The sequence below is a fragment of the Bos taurus genome, chromosome 5, assembly GCF_002263795.3.
Source record: "Bos taurus isolate L1 Dominette 01449 registration number 42190680 breed Hereford chromosome 5, ARS-UCD2.0, whole genome shotgun sequence".
Classification (NCBI taxonomy): Eukaryota; Metazoa; Chordata; class Mammalia; order Artiodactyla; family Bovidae; genus Bos; species Bos taurus.
In genome coordinates this window covers 5,840,337-5,860,364 of record NC_037332.1, presented here as the reverse complement: position 1 = coordinate 5,860,364, position 20,028 = coordinate 5,840,337, and the positions used below count along the sequence as shown (strand labels likewise).

The 20,028-nt window shown below is 35.6% G+C and overlaps 1 protein-coding gene across 8 annotated transcripts in view; it reads left to right on the top strand.

Moving 5' to 3' along the window:
• OSBPL8 (oxysterol binding protein like 8) overlaps positions 1-20,028 on the top strand; it is a 164,956-nt gene that overhangs the window by 141,050 nt on the left and 3,878 nt on the right. For all 8 annotated transcript variants that reach the window (XM_059886816.1, XM_059886815.1, XM_024992380.2 and 5 more), the window contains 9 exons: positions 584-680; positions 3,453-3,551; positions 6,644-6,741; positions 8,573-8,662; positions 10,387-10,523; positions 12,529-12,714; positions 13,063-13,150; positions 15,888-15,993; positions 17,726-17,828. In XM_059886816.1, coding sequence (XP_059742799.1) covers positions 584-680; positions 3,453-3,551; positions 6,644-6,741; positions 8,573-8,662; positions 10,387-10,523; positions 12,529-12,714; positions 13,063-13,150; positions 15,888-15,993; positions 17,726-17,828 — 1,004 coding nt within the window. The remainder of the gene's footprint in view (positions 1-583; positions 681-3,452; positions 3,552-6,643; positions 6,742-8,572; positions 8,663-10,386; positions 10,524-12,528; positions 12,715-13,062; positions 13,151-15,887; positions 15,994-17,725; positions 17,829-20,028) is intronic.

Below are 20,028 nucleotides of genomic sequence, written 5' to 3'. Positions count from 1 at the left end.
GTAACAAATTCAAAACTCAGCGGCGTAAGACAACAAGCACTTACTACTTCGTATAATAAGGTTAGGGATCTGAGAGCTGTTTAGCTGGGTGGTTCTGGCTCAGGATCTCTCCTGAGGTTGAGGTCAGGATGTCAGCCAGCTTTGCAATCTTCTGAAGGCTTCTGCTTCCAAGGTCATCGCATGGCTTTTGCAAGGAGGTCAGTACCTTATCACATGGGCCTCTCCATAGTTGTTCACAACATGGAAGCTGGCTGTTCAGAGCTAATGATTTGAGAGAGACGTGCACACACTAAGATACACGCTGCCTTATAGCCCAGTTTCAGAGGTAACATACTATGACTTCCACACAAACTGACCCGGGAGCTCGTCTACTGCTGTGGACACCAGGAGGTGGGTTTCCTTGAGACACATCTTGGAGATTGGTTCCTACACTCATCAGTATTTAATTTTACTGTTAAATACTTACCAAATATTTCTTTTAATTCATTATTAGAATATACTTCTAAGACTTGAGCTTTGCATAATATCACAGTAATATGCTTAGAATTATTATATTTTCATGTATGTTTCCTGTATCCAATAGGTGTCTCATCATCCACCAATATCTGCCTTTTATGTCAGTAACCGAAAAGATGGATTTTGCCTTAGTGGTAGTATCCTGGCCAAGTCCAAGTTCTACGGTGAGTCTACCCATGTCTCAACCTATACCCTTTTCTGGGATGTAGTATTTTCTGGTGAGCTTTAATATAGACAATGTCTTGTACTGTTTTCAGCAAGGGATTGTGTGTCATTTTAAGTAACAGTTTTACTTGGATAATGCCTTTTCGTTTTTGTTGTTTTTCTTTGCTCATTCATAAATAGAGGTTTCATCTATGTGTAAATTTACTGCAAACACCACTTATCAAAAGACAGAATAATGACTGTCCACTGTAGCCCGCCATTTTAGCCCACAATATATTTCTTTTGCCTTTAGCTCTACTAAGATTTTTTGTTTCATCTCAGTGTACCTGAGGGGTTGATCTTTTGATTTAGTCTTTGACTAGAGAGAGAGAGAATCTAAATATAGTTAGAATACTTGTCCAGAGTCCAATATTGAAAGTAATGATATTTTTACCTTGAGTCAAGTAACATACTACTAAAAACTTTTGTAAAAGAAAAAAAAAGGAAAATAAAGAAATATGTACAGTAAGAAATCTTAATATAAGACCTGTGACAATTCAAACAAGCAGAGCATCGCTTGATGCTTTTTGTTTGGCTTTTGAGTTTGATTTTTTTTGCCTAGTTTTATATTCTGCTTGTTTCAGAGTGTGATCATTTTCTTCTGAAAGTGCATGTATTTGAGTTTTTCCCCACTGTACCCTTCATCTCTTCATGTCCCTTCCCTGGCTATAGTGTAGATAGCTTTTGTGAATGTGTGTTCTACCCTTGTAGAATTTTTATTGAGTACCAGCTACACTTTCCAGGATTACTTGCAGCTAGCCTTCTTTTTTTCAGTGTTATAGTGAATATAGTTGTATATATCAGAGCTATCTGTTCCTTTGTAATTTGAAAGAATTTACTAAGTTCAGACTTTGTAGGGGCAGTTTTTTTTGGTAACTTCTTCATTTCTTCTTTGGTTATTGACATCCTCATATAAAAACTTCTTGCTTGGAGAGTTTGATAATTTATTTTGTTTTAGGAATTGGTGCATTTTCTTGAATCTAAATTAAGCTAAATTTAATGACATCTGGGCAGAGTGTATTCCTCTTAACAAGTAGCCTCTTGACATTTTGATGTACTAAATTATCAGTTTTTCCTTTGATGGTTTTTGCTTTTGATGTCACAGAAAAGTCCTTTCTCACTTCAGCTTATGTAATAATTCACTTATATATTCTTATACTTTTATGCTTTCATTGATCTTTAATTTGCCTGGAATTTACTTTGATGTATATATTGTGAATGGAGTGAAGCAAGAACACAACTTTCTTTTCCTAAAAGCCAATTAATTTTCTCAGTGTCTATTTATAAATGATTTTTAGTGTCATTATTTTCTATTTCAGGTTCTGTCTTCTCAGGTCTGTTGGTCTGTTTTTTTCTTGTACCACTAGTCTTTGCCCTAAGAACCATTTATTTTTAAATGGGTTTCCTATATTTTGTGGAGCAGGTGAAATATAGGTACTTAGCTATGGGTTAAATAATTTATCATCATTTGGGACAGCTGCTCTTGTTTTTCAAGTAGTATGCATGAACCGTCAATTTCATAATCAGAATACGAGTTAAGATTTTGGAATTCTGAACCCCAGTCTTGACTTACCAAATCAAAATCACTGGGCTCAAGAATGTAATTTTTACAATCTCCTCAGGTAATTCTAATGTACACTATAATCTGAAATAGCTTATGATACAATGTTAAATGAAAAGCAGAATACATCTATGCTCTGAGTCACCTCTACTTTAAAAGTATTCATGTTTTTAAAGTAAAAGTAAACATGCATTCATGTTTAGGAAAAAAAATCAAGATTTCATGATTAACCTGAATTATAGAATTATGGATAATTATCTTTTGATTTTTCAACTTGCTCATAAAGAACACATATTTCCTCTAAAATAAGGAAACAGTTATTTTAAAATATAATATGGCTATGAATACTATATCATAAAAGATAAATGATTTAATGATAAGCCAGTACATGTATACAGTTGAATACAAAAGATCTGTGTGGTTTTACTGTGTTAAAAATGTATATGGACAACAATGCCTGAATAAAGCCCTCCTGGACCATCCTTCTCTGTACCTCTGGCCCTAATACCAAAGGCAGCTGCCTGAAGGTATTAAAGAGAGAGCAGATGCAGGCAAATTCAGTGGGAGTCCACAGTCATAGGTCAGAAATCACCCAGAATGAACCCTTGCTTCTCAGCTTCAGGTTACGTACGGTCAACAGGGTAAGCTGGTAGAAACATTGCAGCCTTTCCAGCCTGGAGCACCAAACGCTGAATTCGAAGAAACCATGGCCACTGGACAGAGAATGGGAATCTGAAAAGGAAAAGGGCCAGAGAGGGGGATCTCAAATTTACTGTCGTAAAATCATCCACAGTATTCTCTTACCCTCTTTTCAGTGTCTGTAGGCTCTGTCGCGATTCTGCTCATTTTGTTCCTGATTTGTGTTCTTTATTTTGATCTGTCTGTATCAATTCTTGGCTTCCCTAATTTTCTGAATTATCTGTCCACTTTATACACTGATGTCTGCTCATCCTTATTTCCTTTCTTCTACCTACTTGGAATTTAATTAGTTCTTTTTCTAATTTCATAGGGTCAAAAGTCGGATCACTGATTTGAATTTTTCTTGTTTTCTAATTTAAGTTGTAAATTTCCCTCTACTGTAGATATCTGATAGATGTCCTCAATATGTTTAGTTTGTTTTGGAATGGTTAAATTATTTTCTGTTAAATTTAATAAGCAATATTTATTTCAGGAAACTCATTATCTGCAATATTAGAAGGAGAGGCACGGTTAACTTTCTTGAATAGAGGTGAAGATTATGTAATGACAATGCCATATGCTCATTGTAAAGGTAAATATTTTCTATACTTGTTAGATTTCCCCTAAATCTTCTTTTTAAGTAAATGTATTTGACTGTAGTTTGTTATGTTTTGAGATTGATGGAGTTACTTGGCCTTTTGTTTGAACGTGTCCTTGATTTACAGATACGCAAGATCATTGTTATCATCTGCTGAATACTTCTATGGTGAATTAATTCACCACAATAGACTTTCTGTGACATGTATATTAGTTTGGTAGAGACTAATTTATAATAATGGAATTTCATTTGCCTTATCTGCAAGTTGCAAAATTTGATGAGACTATTATTTCAGAATCTTTGAAAGTGATTTTCATTTTTTTGTACCATTACCCATTCCTTAAATGTTAATTTACTGCTTTTCACTATAACAGGCTCCTTAAAATTTTTTCTCATCCTTATTTGGCAATTTCTTAAAAATTAATGTATTATGCTTTTCTCTCATTATTCAGTGTACAGATAAAGATATTAAATAATAACTATCAGGACAGGACAGGCATTCAACTATTCTGTGCACTCTACATTTATAAACACATCTAATCATGCCAGTAGCCCTATAAATTAGGTAATATTATCTTTGTTTGATGGACAAGCAAACAAGGCAGAAAGCGGTTAGCACAGGCTCTGCAGTCTGTACTGTAGTTCTGTATGGCATCATCTTAAACACTGTGCTCCATCATTACCTATACCATCCTTTCCAACCCATTTCTTAAAAATAGCCTTTTAGGGTAATTATCCTCTATTTTAGGAACTGATTCATGACAACATAGAAATTACTTAATATGGCCTCATTTCACAGATGAAAAAACTTGTAAGGGTTAGGAATCTTACCTAAAACCAGACCAGCTAGTTAGTAAGAATGCTGAGACTAAGCTCTGGGCTATTTGAGCCCATCCATTGTACCATGAATCTACCTGGTACTAAGCACAAGAGTGCCAACTTGTGGCCTGAGGCTGGATGATTCTTGGAGCTTCACGTGTGGTTCTTGAAATAAGCAGGAAGTGAAACACTTGAAATCATGATTTGATAAATATATTTTTTAAATTTTGGAATAAGTAAAATGATATTTTATGTAGATAAATACCTGATGCCAGACCTAAATAGCAACAGGGAAAACTTTTCATAGCACTGCTTATATTGCAGGGAAAAAAGGAAATTATAGCCTCTTGTGAATGAGGAAGTTATTATTTTCTACCTTTGTATATATTTTCTAAGATGTGTTCCCTAAATCAGTAGTCTCCAATTATTTTATAAAGCAAGAATTCCATAGTCAAATAACTTGGAAACATTGCATAGTCTGTTCCTCTCTTGAAAATTAGCATTGTGTATTTACATATTAAAGACTGCCATGGGAGTTCAGTCCAACTTGGAAGGCATTATGCTAAGAAGTAAAGTCAGATAGAGAAGGACAAATACAGTGTATCACTTATACATGGAATCTAAAAAATACAACAAACTAGTGAATATAACAAAAAAAAGAAGCAGATTGGCAGATATAGACAACAAACTAGTGGTTACCAGTTGGAGTGGATTTTAGTGGTCGGGAAGTAGAGGGCACAGCTATTGGGTGTAAGATAGGCTCAAGGATGTGTATACAACATGGGGAAAATAACCAAGATTTTGTAATAACTTATGGAAAATAATCTTTTAAAAATTGTATGAAATTTTTTAAATTTTTAAAAATTCAATCTGAAATGTTTAAAAAATCAAATTGAAGAAAGACCTGTTATAGTATGATTTATGCAAAATGAGCTTATATAGTTTCTGTGCATACATGGTAAAAATATACAAACTATGGAAATTAGTCCAAGAACATACACATACACACAGGCTGTTTAACTCATCAAACTCAGAATTTCCCCAGCTTTTAGTCAAGTGCCAAAATGGGGAGATTTTTAAATTTATCTTACACAGTTGATTATTGTTGTTTGCAGTACTTTTTATAATGTCACCATAATGCTTATTGTTACGCTTATTGTTACACTCCAATGTGAAATTAATGAATGCCAAACTATTGCTCCTAGAGGAAACACATGGTGAGGTTCTCGTGAGCCTTCTGTCACTGTATTTTCATTACCCAGTCAAAACATAACTTTGTTTTTATTTGTGTGCTTAGTCGCTCAGTCAATGTGTGACCCCCCATGCCCTGTAGCCCGCCAGGCTCCTCTGTCCATGGGGATTCTCCAGGCAAGAATACTGGAATGGAGCTATGCCCTCCTCCAGGAGATCTTCCAACCCAGGGATCAAACCCAGGTTTCCCGCATTGCAGGCAGATTCTTTCGAGACAAGGATTGCTTTCTTTATCGTGGCATATGTTTTTGATTCATTAACATGGAATTAATAGCCAGCAGCACTATAACGCATGCCTAAACCAAGCATTAACGCACAGATTTGCTCTGTAAGGCACATCACAGTCTTCTGTGCTTAGGAACACCAAAGAGCACTTTAGCACTACGTTTGGGGGATTGTAAATAGTAAAATCACCAACAAGAAGTACAAAAATGTGGCACTGAATACACTGCATAAAAGACTCTGCATGAGCAGTGAAACCAGAAGTCAGCATCTCGCCTTGTTTGACTTCAACTCCAGTGTGCGCATTGGACAATTCAAATATTTCACCCACTCTGCACACATCCATGAATGACTGCAAAAATAAAAAAATGCTCTGGGTAGGGACTACTAACTTATTTTGGTGAGAATAGGGAATTCCCTGGTGGGAATAGGGAATTCCATGGTTAGGACTTTGACTTTCACTACAGGGGGCATGGGTTTGATGCTTAGTGGGGGAACTGGAAACTAAGATCCTACATGCTGTGTGGTACAGCTTTAAAAAAAAAGAAAAAGGTATTTTAGTGAGAGTATTAATTTGCAAATGTAGAATCTGCAGATAATGTGGATCAACTATTATCTTTTTAAATCTTTCAGAACCAACTTTGTGTGTATATTATAGATTGTTATTGGATAGGATAGAATCCTCTTGGATTATTAGTTTCTACTAGAAGGAGATTAAATTGTAAAGTTCTGCTTATGATAAGCCAGTGTCTCTCTCTTCAAACTTTTGTCAAAAATTTTTTTTTGTTGTTTAGGAATTCTTTATGGCACAATGACACTGGAGCTTGGTGGAACAGTCAATATTACATGTCAAAAAACTGGATACAGTGCAATACTTGAATTCAAACTAAAGGTTAGTAGAGAATGATAGGAGGTATCACCTAGTTAAAGAGGAGCTATGCTATAAATATTGAACAAAGAGCGCAATTTTGTTCCTATTTGAAAACTAAATATAAGAACACAGAATTAATGAAAAGGCAGCCTTGGAAGATTCAAATCAATAGAAAGCTGGATTTTCTTAGTTAATAAAACTGTTGGCGAGTGAGTGAGTAAGTGAAAGTCTCTCAGTCGTGTCTGACTCTTTGCAACTCCGTGAACTATACTGTCCATGGAATTCTCCAGGCCAGAATACTGGAGTGGGTAGCCTATCCCTTCTCCAGGGGATCTTCCCAACCCAGGAATCGACTGGGGTCTCCTGCATTGCAGGCAGATTCTTTACCAACTGAGCTATCAGGTAAGTCCATAGGAAATTTAAGAAGAGAATGAATGGAAATTTCTTAGTAAATTGAAGCACTGCTTTACAGAATACCAAAAAATATATATCTGAAAAGAAGTATGTATCAGCTTGAGCTATAGCTGTGTACATTGAAGGATTTGTATTACTTATTATTTCTGACTTAACATATTCTGAAATTTGCAAGCTTAGAAACAACTGTGTTCTGTTTCTTAATGGTTCTATGGGCCAGGAATTTGGACAGGGCATATTGGGGATGGCTTGTCTCTGCTGCATGATGCCTGGGGCAACAGTTACGTAGGCTGTGAGAGACCTAACAGTTGGGGGCTCGATACATCTGAAAGCTCATCACTTACATGACTGATGACATGTAAGTAATGTTGGAGTGACTGAAAGACTGGGACTACAGATCTGAGCATGTGGTCTTGTCTTCCTCACATCAAGGGAACTTTCATATAGTTAGACTTCTGCTGGGCTCAGGATTCCAAGTGCAAGTGTCCTTGTGAGCAAGACAGAAGATACACTGCTGTCCATGACCTAGCCTCAGAAATAAAATTACATCATTTCCACCATTCTCTACTAGTAGAAGAGTTACAAACCCACCTAAATGCAAGGGGAAGGGATATAGACCACCATTTCTCAGCGAGAGGATGGATGCCAGGCTCTCACTGAGGAAGAGTGTGTGGGCTGAGGAGGGAGGAGAGAGATAGTTGAGGTCATCTTTGGAAAATTCTGTCTGCCTCAGCCTGGAAGGGAAATTTAAGATCCTTTCACAGTATCATTTGTTGATGTAGCACAGCATTATTTTTAGATAAAAATATTTCTATGAATTATTTAATGCTTACAACCAAATATTAGTTGTAAGTATCAGCTATCTTGATATCCAGCAGATCAGCAGCTTTGCTCTAATAAGAAGGATCTCTTTAAGTATTATCTGATGCAGTGCCCTTTGATTTTTTTCCTTCTTGGCAAATGATACTGAAAATCATGACTGAAAAGGTCTTTTCTTCTAATTGAATTTCAGAAGTATTTGGATTGAGTGTTGTTTTATTGGTTTGTTTTAAAGGAGGAGTTCCTATTAAATATATGAGTTAGTCTCTTATGTTTACTGAGTTGTTATTGTGTAAAATCCTGCAGCATGGATAGAGTGCAGCCTTGCGTCGAGAGAGCCCAAGACACGAGCCAGTTACTTCAGTGTCAGCTCTCTTAGCGTGTTTACTTGGACCTGTATAGTCTGCTTTTATCTGTTTACACACAGCAATAAATTTAAAATTTTTACTGAATATATCTGACTAAAATTTGAGTCAGTATTTCACCATTTGTGCCTCAACAGCACTGAATAGTTATACAGTCACTTTTTCGGTTGGTTTTTTGTTTTTGTTTTTTTGTCTACATTGTATGTAAATATATTAAAAGTAAAATGTTTCTTCAACATTTTTTCTTTTAAAAGCCATTTCTAGGTAGTAGTGACTGTGTTAATCAAATATCAGGTAAACTAAAATTGGGAAAAGAAGTACTAGCTACTTTGGAAGGACATTGGGTAAGTATTTTTATATTTTAGCTTTACAAAAAGAATTTTATTCAGTGGGAAAAAATTAAACATCAGATTTTATAAGTTCACTTATTCCATTTCTAAAAGCATGACTATTCAACGTAAGCTTCAACTTAAATATTTTGGTGTTGCTCTGTTATCGGTAATATTTAGTTTAATATTTGAGCTTTCTAAAACCTTAAATCAATAAAAATAGCTGACATTTTTATATCACTTATTATGGAGTGCATTGTTTAAAAATGTTACTTATATTAACTCATTTAATATAGTGATCTTATGAGGTGAGTGTTATTATTTTGTCCCCATTTTACAGAGGAGGACACTGAGGCACAGAGAATTTAAATAATTGGTTCAGAGTGGTGAAGTAAGATTCCCAGCCTAGACACTCTGGTTCCAAGGCTGTGCTTACACACCACAGTATACTGCCTCTCACCAGAAGAGGCATTTCCAGTAAGAGTTCTAGTTCCTTCTGAGGAACTGGGAAAAGATACAATGTTTTTTGAGAACAGTGGCTTTTATTTACTTCTCTGATGACCTAAATTCACATTTATGTAATTTTTCTAAGAGGAGCTTATTAAATTAATTAAAAAAAAGGATCATATCATGCTAGTGCCAAATGCATTCTAACTGTTATCTCTAGTATATGCTTTTTTCTGCATTATAATCAGAAATGATGGGAAATATGATGTTAAAATGAAGGTAGACCTAAAAACTCAACTTAGAAGTCACAATGCTCTGTTATTTTTAGAATTTACTTTTATCTGAATATCATTTGGAAAAAAGATAAACTCTTTTTAAAAAAATGAAATTTATGAGATTGTGCTCAGATTTTTAATGCAAGAAACGCTCTTAGCTTTTTCCACGTATATTGAATACGCAGGTGGTCTGCAGCACCTCATACTGGTCTACAGTACCTATAGCAAACACTATGCTACTTTGACGATTCAGATATTAAGTGAAACTTGTGAAAACTCACAAACTTTTTGTCTATTCAACCAGACTTTTAAGGACAAGTATTATATATTTAATCTTAATGTTTTCTTTTTTTTTTTTTTTATTTTTAAACTTTACATAATTGTATTAGTTTTGCCAAATATCAAAATGAATCCATCACAGGTATACATGACCCTCCTCCCTCCTGCCTCCCCATACCATCCCTCTGGGTCGTCCCAGTGCACTAGCCCCAAGCATCCAGTATCGTGCATTGAACCTGGACTGGCATCTTGTTTCATACATGATATTTTACATGTTTCAATGCCATTCTCCCAAATCTTCCCACCCTCTCCCTCTCCCACAGAGTCCATAAGACTGTTCCATACATCAGTGTCTCTTTTGCTGTCTCGTACACAGGGTTATTGTTATCATCTTTCTAAATTCCATATATATGTGTTAGTATACTGTATTGGTGTTTTTCCGTCTGGCTTACTTCACTCTGTATAATAGGCTCCAGTTTCATCCACCTCATTAGAACTGATTCAAATGAATTCTTTTTAATGGCTGAGTAATACTCCATTGTGTATATGTACCACAGCTTTCTTAATGTTTTCATAACAAGAGATTTGGGGCTTTTAGAAAAGTACTTGTTGTATTGCTTTTAGAAATGTGTTTTACTGGGATTAAGTGTCAAGAAGAAATGGTTATTACTGAACTACATAATTCCCTTTTAAATAAAGACAATTCTTTACATTAATTTTTAATATCTTTAAATACAGGATAGTGAAGTTTTTATTACTGACAAAAAGACTGATAATTCAGAGGTTTTCTGGAATCCAACACCAGACATTAAGCAGTGGAGATTAATAAGGCACACTGTAAAATTTGAAGAGCAGGGAGATTTTGAATCAGAGAAGTAAGTATACCATTTTTCAGTTAACTTCATGAAAATCCAGAGTTTTTTTTTCTTTTAATCCCTCAACAGTGTGATCACTTTTTTCTGTTTGAATTCAGCAAAGTAGTTTACTGTTTGTGAGATGTGACAGGATTTTGCTTTGGTGTATGTGAATATCAAGTAATTACAATACAAGTCCTGTTGCTCTTCTGCTCTAAATTAAGGATTCCTATTTTTTTCCTTTCTCTTCTTATCTGCTCCAGGGCCTATTTAAAAAAAAAAAAAAAAAACTTTTTTGCTTGCATAAAATTACGGGACTAGGTCTTCTCTAGCAGTCCAGTGGTTAACACTCCTCACTCCCGGTGCAAGGGGCACAGGTTCAGTCCCTGATCAGGGAACTAAAAAGACAGAAAAATACGGGACTAATGATTCTTGGTTTTTATCCAGCCATTTTCTAACCCGGGTTGAGCATGTGAAACTCTAGGTGGAGGGAGCAGAACAAAATCTACTTTTGTTTTATTTTCTAAAACACAAAAATTACAGCACTGGATGTGCAGCTTCTAGAGGACTTATTGGTTGGAGAATAATTAAGGCCATAATTTCTTTTCTTAAATCATAAAATTCTTGCTCAATCTGGTATACTTTACTGGAATGGGTTGCCATTCCCTTCTTCAGGGTATCTTCCTAACCCAGGGATTGAACCCAGGTCTCCTACATTGCAGGAAGATTCTTTACTGTCTGAAACACTAGGGAAGTACCTCAAAAATATGGTATACATACTGCTCAGTTGTATTCTTCTATTCCTTTCTTTGTGTTAGGAGAAGGGGGCTACTGTGTCAAAGACAGTCTACTAGGTACTTTATATACATTATGCAGCTGACTTCTCAGTATGAGTTTCTGCACACATATCATTCTCTTCTCATGAGGATTCAAGTCTACATCCACTTTCCTTCTATACTCAAAAACTGAGTTTGCCATGTTCTAAAAATTCTGTTTCAGGGAACTTCCCTGGCAGTCCAGTGGTTAAGACTTGACCTTCCAGTGCAGAGGGTGAGGGTTTGATCCCTGGCCAGGGGACTAAGGTCCCACATGCTTCATGGCCAAAAAAATAAACAGAAATAAAACAGAAGCAATATTGTAACAAATTCAATAACAACTTTAAAAAAATGTTCACATTAAAAGAAAAAATTCTGTTTTACTATAACCACATGATGCTCTCCATCAAGAGTGAAACATTGCCACGGCATACAACTATTTTTAAAACATGGATATAATTTAACATATGTTTACGATGAAGAAAGTGAGTTTTGGACAAGATAAGTAACTAAGTTCCCCAGCCACGAGGTGGCACATCTAGGATTATCTGATTCTATAGCCTTTATTTTTTCAGCCCCAACATACTGTCTTGCCAGAAGGGTAGAATATAGATAAATTTTTATGTATCTAATATAAAACTAAACTTTAGTAGGGGAAAAGATTTTACTTCTAATAGAAAAGTAGTCTTTTTTGTTAAATCAGTGATTCTCAACACTGGCTGCACATTAAAATCACTTGGGAAACATTACAAAAATAATACGTGGGCCCACTCCCATAGATTCCGATTTTTTTAATTCCCTGACAAATGCTGCATCCAAGATTGAAAAACATGACATTACACTTTTGTATCTTTGAGGCCAGTGGATCTTAATCAGCATGTACAAGAATCATCTGGGGAGCTTGTTAAAAATGTAGATTATTGAGCCTTCACTAGAGTTGTATCATCATGGGTCAGCACCATTTATTTCCGTATATTTAAGAACTCATGTAATAAATTTCTCTTGCCAAGAAAAAAGATTGGTCTCCACTGTCTTGCTGTATTTAAGGCATTACTTTTTATATCTTGACTTGTTTCTAAGCATCTGAGCTTTAGCTTTGTCAAAGCCAAAAACCCACATGGGCATCATTTCCTCTCAGGGGGACTCAAACCTACTCCATGTAGATTTGATTTTCTGTTGTTTTCTCAATGTTATTTTTGCACATGAATTAGACTCTGGCAGCGGGTAACTCGAGCCATAAATGCCAAAGACCAAACAGAAGCTACTCAAGAAAAGTATGTTTTAGAAGAAGCTCAAAGACAAGCTGCCAGAGAGCGGAAAACAAAAAATGAAGAGTGGACTTGCAAGTTATTTGAACTTGACTCACTTACAGGAGAATGGCATTACAAGTTTGCAGAGTAAGTAATTAAAAAGTATGTTACAAATAATATCTCATAGTTTTTTGCCTTTATTTCTAGATTTTTTATTGTTAGTATGAATAGTTTTTAAATTAAGTGATACATACACACACGCACACACAAAGTACGAGATTTTGCCCTTGATGTTCATTATAAATCTGACTCTGTGATAATAGTTAGCCTATAAAATAAGCTGAGGATCAGAAGATTAGATATAACAGATCTTAGTTTTATGGCTAAGTTTATAATTACCATTGAAAATCTAATTGTAGAACAGAAAGTTTCTAAAAAAGTTTTTGAGTGCTTTGCTTAGTCATTAAACAAGTGGTGTTTTTTTCATTTATGTAGTACTCGACCATGGGACCCACTTAATGATATGATACAATACGAAAAAGATGGTGTTATCCAGACCAAAGTGAAACATCGCACTCCAATGGTAGGTACTCAAAAAGTAATTAGACTGCCAGTCCTAGAGGAACATCCTCCCTTTAGTTCTCCTGCACTTCCTTTGCTTCTTTGTCTTCGATAAATAGTTCTGAATTTCCACATGTAAAAGAATGAAGTTGGATCCCCTACCTCAAACCATACACAAAAACTAACTCCAAATGGATTCACAACCTAAAATAAGAGCTACAACTATAAAACTCTGAGAAGAAAAAAGGAGTAAATCTTCATAATCTTTTATTTGGCCCTGTATTCTTTTTTATTGTTAGTATGAATAGTTTTTAAATTAAGCGATACATAAACACACACACACACAATGACATTAAAGGCAGGAGGAACAACAAGAAGAAACAGATACATTGAACTTCATCAAAATCAATACTTTTGTGCATCTAAGGAGGCACATCAAAGTGAAAGACAACAGAGAATATTTGCAATAATTGATCTCGTAGGAGTTTAATACCTAGGGTATATATAGGACTCATTACTTAACCAAAAACAAACATTCCAAGTGAAAGATGAACAAAGGACTTGAATAGACTTTTCTCCAAAGAAGATAGACACATGTCCAACAAACATGAAGCGACGCTCGGCATCATTCGTCATAAGGGAAATGCGAATCAAAACTGCAAGGAGGCGAGGTGCCACTACACACCTACTAGCATGGTAATAATTTAAAAATAGAAAATACGTGTTGAGAGGATGTGGAGAAATTGAAGCCCTCGTGCATTGCCCGTGGGCATGTGAAGTGGTGCGGCTGCTTGCAGCACGAGTTGGTGGTTCCTCAAAAAGCTTAACATTGCATAAGCCAGCAATTCTACTACAAAAGAATTGAGAACAGAGTCAAACATATACTTGCACATCAGTGTTCGTTGCAGCATTATTCTCAATAGCCAAAAGGCAGAAACAATTCAAGTGTCCATCAACAGATGGATAAACAAAATGTGGTATATGTTTACAACAGGCTATTTTTTTTTATTCAGCCATTTTTAAAAGGAATGAAGTTCTGTTACATGCTGCATCATGAATTAACTTTGAAAATAACATGCTAAGTGAAATAAATGAAACACAAAAGGATTGATGCTGTTTGATTGTACTTATATAAGATATCTAATAAGCAGTTCATAGAAAGAGGTTACTAGGGACTGAAGGGAGGAGAGAATAGGGGTTACTGCTTAATTGTTACAGAGTTTCTCTTTGGAATAATATGTTTTGGAAGTAGTGGTGATGGTTGCAAAATATTATGAATGCACTTAATACAACTGAATTGTACACCTAAAATGGTTAAAATGGCAAAAAAAATTTTTTATGTGTGTGTGTGTGTGTATATAGGTGTGTGTATACATATATACATGTTATCACAATTTAGAATGTTTTTTAAATTTTAAATTTTGTTTCTTCCTTTAACAACACTATCATGATAGCGACATATAGGGCATCTATATTTCCTATCAGTAGAGTTTACTGATCACATTAAATCTTTGTCTACTGAGAGTTAGATTACTGACTCCCTGTCTCATTTTAAATAACTTCTCACCAGGCCTTATCAATCTCCTTATCTTTGCATCAGGCCATGTCAATCTCTTGAACTACTATTTGACCTACTTCTCTAAGAATGTGGATTTGGATTCTAAATGTTATAAAATTTTAGGTTTCCATGATTTAAAATATGAGGGCACAGTGTAGGCTCAATCTAGAACCTGCCTTGTTTTTTATTTTCTGTAATAAAATTATACAAATTTCAATTTGAAGCCAATGAGTAAGATTTGCAAAATCATTTCAAGGCATAGTTAACTGGGGATAATTCCTATTTAGAACAGTAAACAGATGAGAATAAAGACTTAAGACCACTGATTCTGTGTTTTTATAAGCATATAAATTGCCTTGCCCTTCTATTTCTAGTTTCTTCTCACATATTTTATTCTAAGGAAAATTTAGTCCTAATTGATGGTTAAATACACTTTTGAATTTTGTACATTTACTCAGATATTTACAGTAAGTTTAAATTATGCTCTGCATGACAATAATATCATTTCCATTTATTGTAAGATGCTTTCTACATTATCCAGGTATTATTAAAACTTTTAGGTAAATAATTTTGTTGGAAACCCAATATCATTCGGTGAGAATGTTTGTAATGTTGGAAACAGGCCTGATCTTAAAGTAGCACTGTTAAATTAGCATTCAACTAGAGGTGCTAACTTGGGCTTCCCGGTGGCGCTAGTGGTAAGGAGGCTGCCTGCCAATGCAGGAGACGCAGGAGACGTGGGTTGAGTCCCTGGGTTGGGAAGGTCCCTGGAGTAGGAAATGGCAATGCACTTTTCTGATTATACCAAATGTACTAACTGTGCAGTTAGAAAAGTAGGGTATCTGTATTCATATTTGTGTGTGCATAAAAATATTTCTTGAAAGATACACAGACTAATAGCATTGAGTATCTTTTTAGTGGGGAAGAGACTGGGTATATATGGATCAACAGTGGGGAGGAAACCACTTCACTATAAATTTTCTTATACTCTTCAATGTTTGTGCCAAATTAATATTTCCTATTAACATGAAATACTTTGTATAAGTGTATCACATCCTGTTAAGTTTTAATTAGACTGTTTCATATTTGTTTTTATTTCTAAGTATTGTGCCCATGAACAGTTTTGACAGTTGTACAACATTGATCTTTAGTTACAAAATTCAGCACAAATTCACATAAGAACATGATCTTTTGCTTTCAGGTTAGTGTCCCAAAAATGAAGCATAAGCCTACCAGGCAACAGAAGAAGGTGGCAAAAGGCTATTCCTCCCCAGAACCTGACATCCAGGACTCGTCTGGAAGTGAAGGTAAAAATATTTATTGCAGACTATTGATTATAAAGAGTCTAAATTTTTAAAAGGATATTACTATACTGTGATATATTAAAATGGTTTTCATATTAACTCAAGAAGATTTGTAAGTTTTGGTAGGGGATAGGGGTGATGTGCAAGAAAAGCTTTTTTAGATTATAGATAAATTTCAAAACCAGGCCACAAGGTAAAGTCGTAGAAATGAAAAAAGGGGAAGCATGCAAATCAAGAACCACAGTAGTAGTAGCTCCTATGCCTTGTTAGCTTCTGGAAAATTGTTGTTGGTTTCCTAGATTCAGCACAGGCACCATTTCTCGAGTTTTGGGTTCAGTTCCATGCTTCAGAAGGTTTTCATTCTCATAGTAAATTACTGTGGTGTTTAGAAATCACAGACAAGTAAAAATATAACTATCAAAATTATGAACTAAATTAACAAGTGTGCCATTTCCAAGTCACATAATTTATAAGCTGTCTTGGACTACACTGAGATGTAATCAAAGATTAAGGTAATGTCTGAGATGTTATGAGAAAATAAAGGTTTTTTGTTAAAGCCGTAGTCTTTACTAAGCTTACACTAAAGCTGGGGAACTCAGTTTTACAGAGATAATACTAGAGACAAAGAAATGGTAAGTGCTAAGAAATCAGTAGATAACAAATAGTAAAGAGTTTAAAGGAAAGGGAGCTGAATTCAGTTTGAGGGAAGGTTCTTGAGGGGAAAGGAACTCTGATGAATTATTAGGATTTTTAATGGATGATAGCAATCTGGGCTTGAGGGATGCAGGTGAGTAGACAAGATAAAAGAGGAGTAAAATGAATAAAGTTTTTCTAAAAGCAGGAGTCACGTGGTACCATTGTGCTCAAAAGGAGAATATTATTTATGCTGTTGTTCCCATTTCACAGTAAAGGAAACTGAGGCACAGGTTAACCTGCCCAAGGTCATATACCCTGTAATGCAGTATATATATGTTATATATGCAGATATTCTGGCTCCTTAATTCATTGTCTTATCCACTCCACTATATTACCTATAATGTATCAGCTAACATTTATTCAGTACCTAACATAGCCAAACTGGATGTTTAAACACACATTACTACAACCGTGTAAGTTTTGAGTATTATTATTATCCTAAGTTTACAAATGAGATAGCTGAGACCTGGCGAGAGATTAAGATCTAAACAAAAATGGAAAGGAAGGAATGGATACTTGAAGGGATTAAAAAAATACCATACACTTTGTTGGTTGACAATAAAAATTTGTAGAAGAGATACTAAAACCAACAGAAAAGTTTTAAAATGTAGGTGACTAAGGAAATAAAGATGGCATTAACACTTAATTTTAAAAAACTGAAAAGGGTGCTCAAAAAGCTGACTTCTTCATATGTTTACAAGTAGGCAAGAGATAGAAGAGTAATACCTCCTCCAGATTAATATATGTATTTTTAAAGAAATATTTTTGTCTATTTTAATTGGCTAAAAAATAAAACTGATTCAACCCAAAATTTAACTAGTTTATGGTTACTTGTCATATATCTATAGTGTTCTAGTTTTGAACTATGATTGAAACTTCAAAAATCCCAAGTATTAGGAGTAGTATGTTAGTCTCTAAACCATAAAAATAATGTCTAGGAAAATTTTTATTACATGAGAATCATTAATCTGAAATGTAAATTGTTTATAATTAAATATGTCCACTATTTTCACTGTGTTTATTCTCAATGTCTTTTTAGCTCAATCAGTAAAACCAAGTGCAAGAAGAAAGAAAGGGATAGAACTGGGAGACATTCAAACTTCAATTGAATCTATTAAACAAACACAGGAAGAAATTAAAAGGTAATCTATACTGACAGTGACTATTCATTTGAGTCCAGAGGAGTTAAAAATCCTGTTACGTAGGAAGTCATATGCAAACTTTACATTTTTATAACATTTCTAAGCTAAACCAGAACCCTGGCTTCTAACACCGGATTACTGAAACATAGGAAATTCCTTTGGCACTGAAGTACTGGGGGAGAGAGGGAGGTTGTTTTGTCTCATCTGGAGGCTAGAATTGGAATCTCATCTGACTGCTGTAGCATACTATAGGAATGTAGCTGAGTTAAATGTGGAAGTGGGATGGTTTTTGAGAACGTCAAGGCTTCCACAGTCCTTTGTACATGGCTAATTTTAATTGGAATGTACCAGTTGTTGAAATACCAAAATATGTTCATAACAGTGGGTGAGACCTTCGAGTGTTGCCTTTGCATTTCCCCCACACTCACCCCCCGATGATCCAGCACTGAAAGGTTGTAACACCTAGGGAAGTTCCTTGTAAGGGAAGGTTCCTATCTATCACTAAGGCCAGCACAAGTTCAGATTAGTTGTATCCCATTGCTATAACAGATGTTAAAATTTTTTATATTGGCCAACCTGCTTTTGTGTATTCAGCACTCAGTGCTAACTGTTCTGGAGGATTTTTTTAAAGATATTTATTCTATTCTTGGTGATTTTATAGCTTATATTTAGTTGCTGTTTTCAACCTCATCTCTTGCCATTCCTCTACACTGACCCTGTGCTCTAGTCCTATGAAACTTCCCACATCTCCAGAATATAGTGTGCCCTTTCATATAGGGGTTTCCCTAGTGGTTCAGATGGTAAAGAATCTTCCTGCAATGCAGGAGACCTGGCTTTGATCCCCGAGTTGGAAACATCCCCTGGAGAAGGGAATGGCAACCCACTCTAGTATTCTTGCCTGGAGAATTCCACTGACAGAGGAACCTTGTGGGCTACAGTCCATCGGGTTGCAAAGAGTTGGACATGATTAAGTGACTTAACACTTTTTTCTTTGGATCTTTACCCACAGTGAATCCACTTTTTAAACTGCCCTTCCTCCCACTTTGCCCTTCAAGAAAATCCCTGTTTATCCTTCAGAATATAATTCAAATGCTACCCTTTTTGTAACATTTCTGATCACTCATCCTCTCCGCACAGAGTTTCTAACTCTTCCACTTGGCTTGTATGGTTCCCATTAGTCTTTTACTATACTACTGCTGCTGCTAAGTCACTTCAGTGTGTCCGACTCTGTGCGACCCCATAGACGGCAGCCCACCAGGCTCCCCCGTCCCTGGGATTCTCCAGGCAAGAACACTGGAGTGGGTTGCCATTTCCTTCTCCAATGCATGAAAGTGAAAAGTGAAAGTGAAGTCGCTCAGTCGTGTCAGACTCTTAGCGACCCCATGGACTGCAGCCCACCAGGCTCCTCCGTCCATGGGGTTTTCCAGGCAGGAGCACTGGAGTGGGCGCCATCGCCTTCTCCGCACTGTACTACAGAGTTGCTGATTGTGGGTCTGTTTACCTGCTCCCACTCCACCCAGTCAGACTGTGAGCTCTCTGAGAGCAGGGAGCATGTCTTCTGCATCTTGGCATCATCAGTCCTTATATAAAGTGATCACATTTCCTAATTTCATTATATTTATAAATTAATGAGCCTACTTGTTCATTTTGCCTCCTTTCTTCTTCTATACTGGGAAAACACTTTAAAAGAAGGCATAAAAACAAAACATCTTCACTAATCAGCTTGTTTTAGGCAAAGTATTTAGAGTTGCACGAGGATAATGTAAGCTTGTATTGCGACTAAATTAACATTTTATTTTTGTTAGCATATGAAATGCCTACCGAGCTTTCTTCAAGTAAGAAATATCATAAAATTTGTTTTTTTCCTGATAAATAAAGGATTTTTATCCATCTCTACCTTTGTCTCCCTAAAAAAAGATAAAAGAATCTTAGTGGACCAACTGAGAAGCAAAATTTTTGTTTTAAAACCACTGTGATAACAAAGAAGGTGATATATTTTAAAGTCTGCAAACTTTAAGAATTATGTTTGACATGCTTATTCACTCAGTCATGTCCAACTCTTTATAATCCTTTGCACTGTAGCCCACCTGGCTCCTCTGTCCATGGGATTTCCCAGGCAAGAATACTGGAGGGTTGCCATATCCTTCTCCAGGACATCTTCCCAACCCAGGGATCAAACCTGCATCTCCTGTGTCTCCTG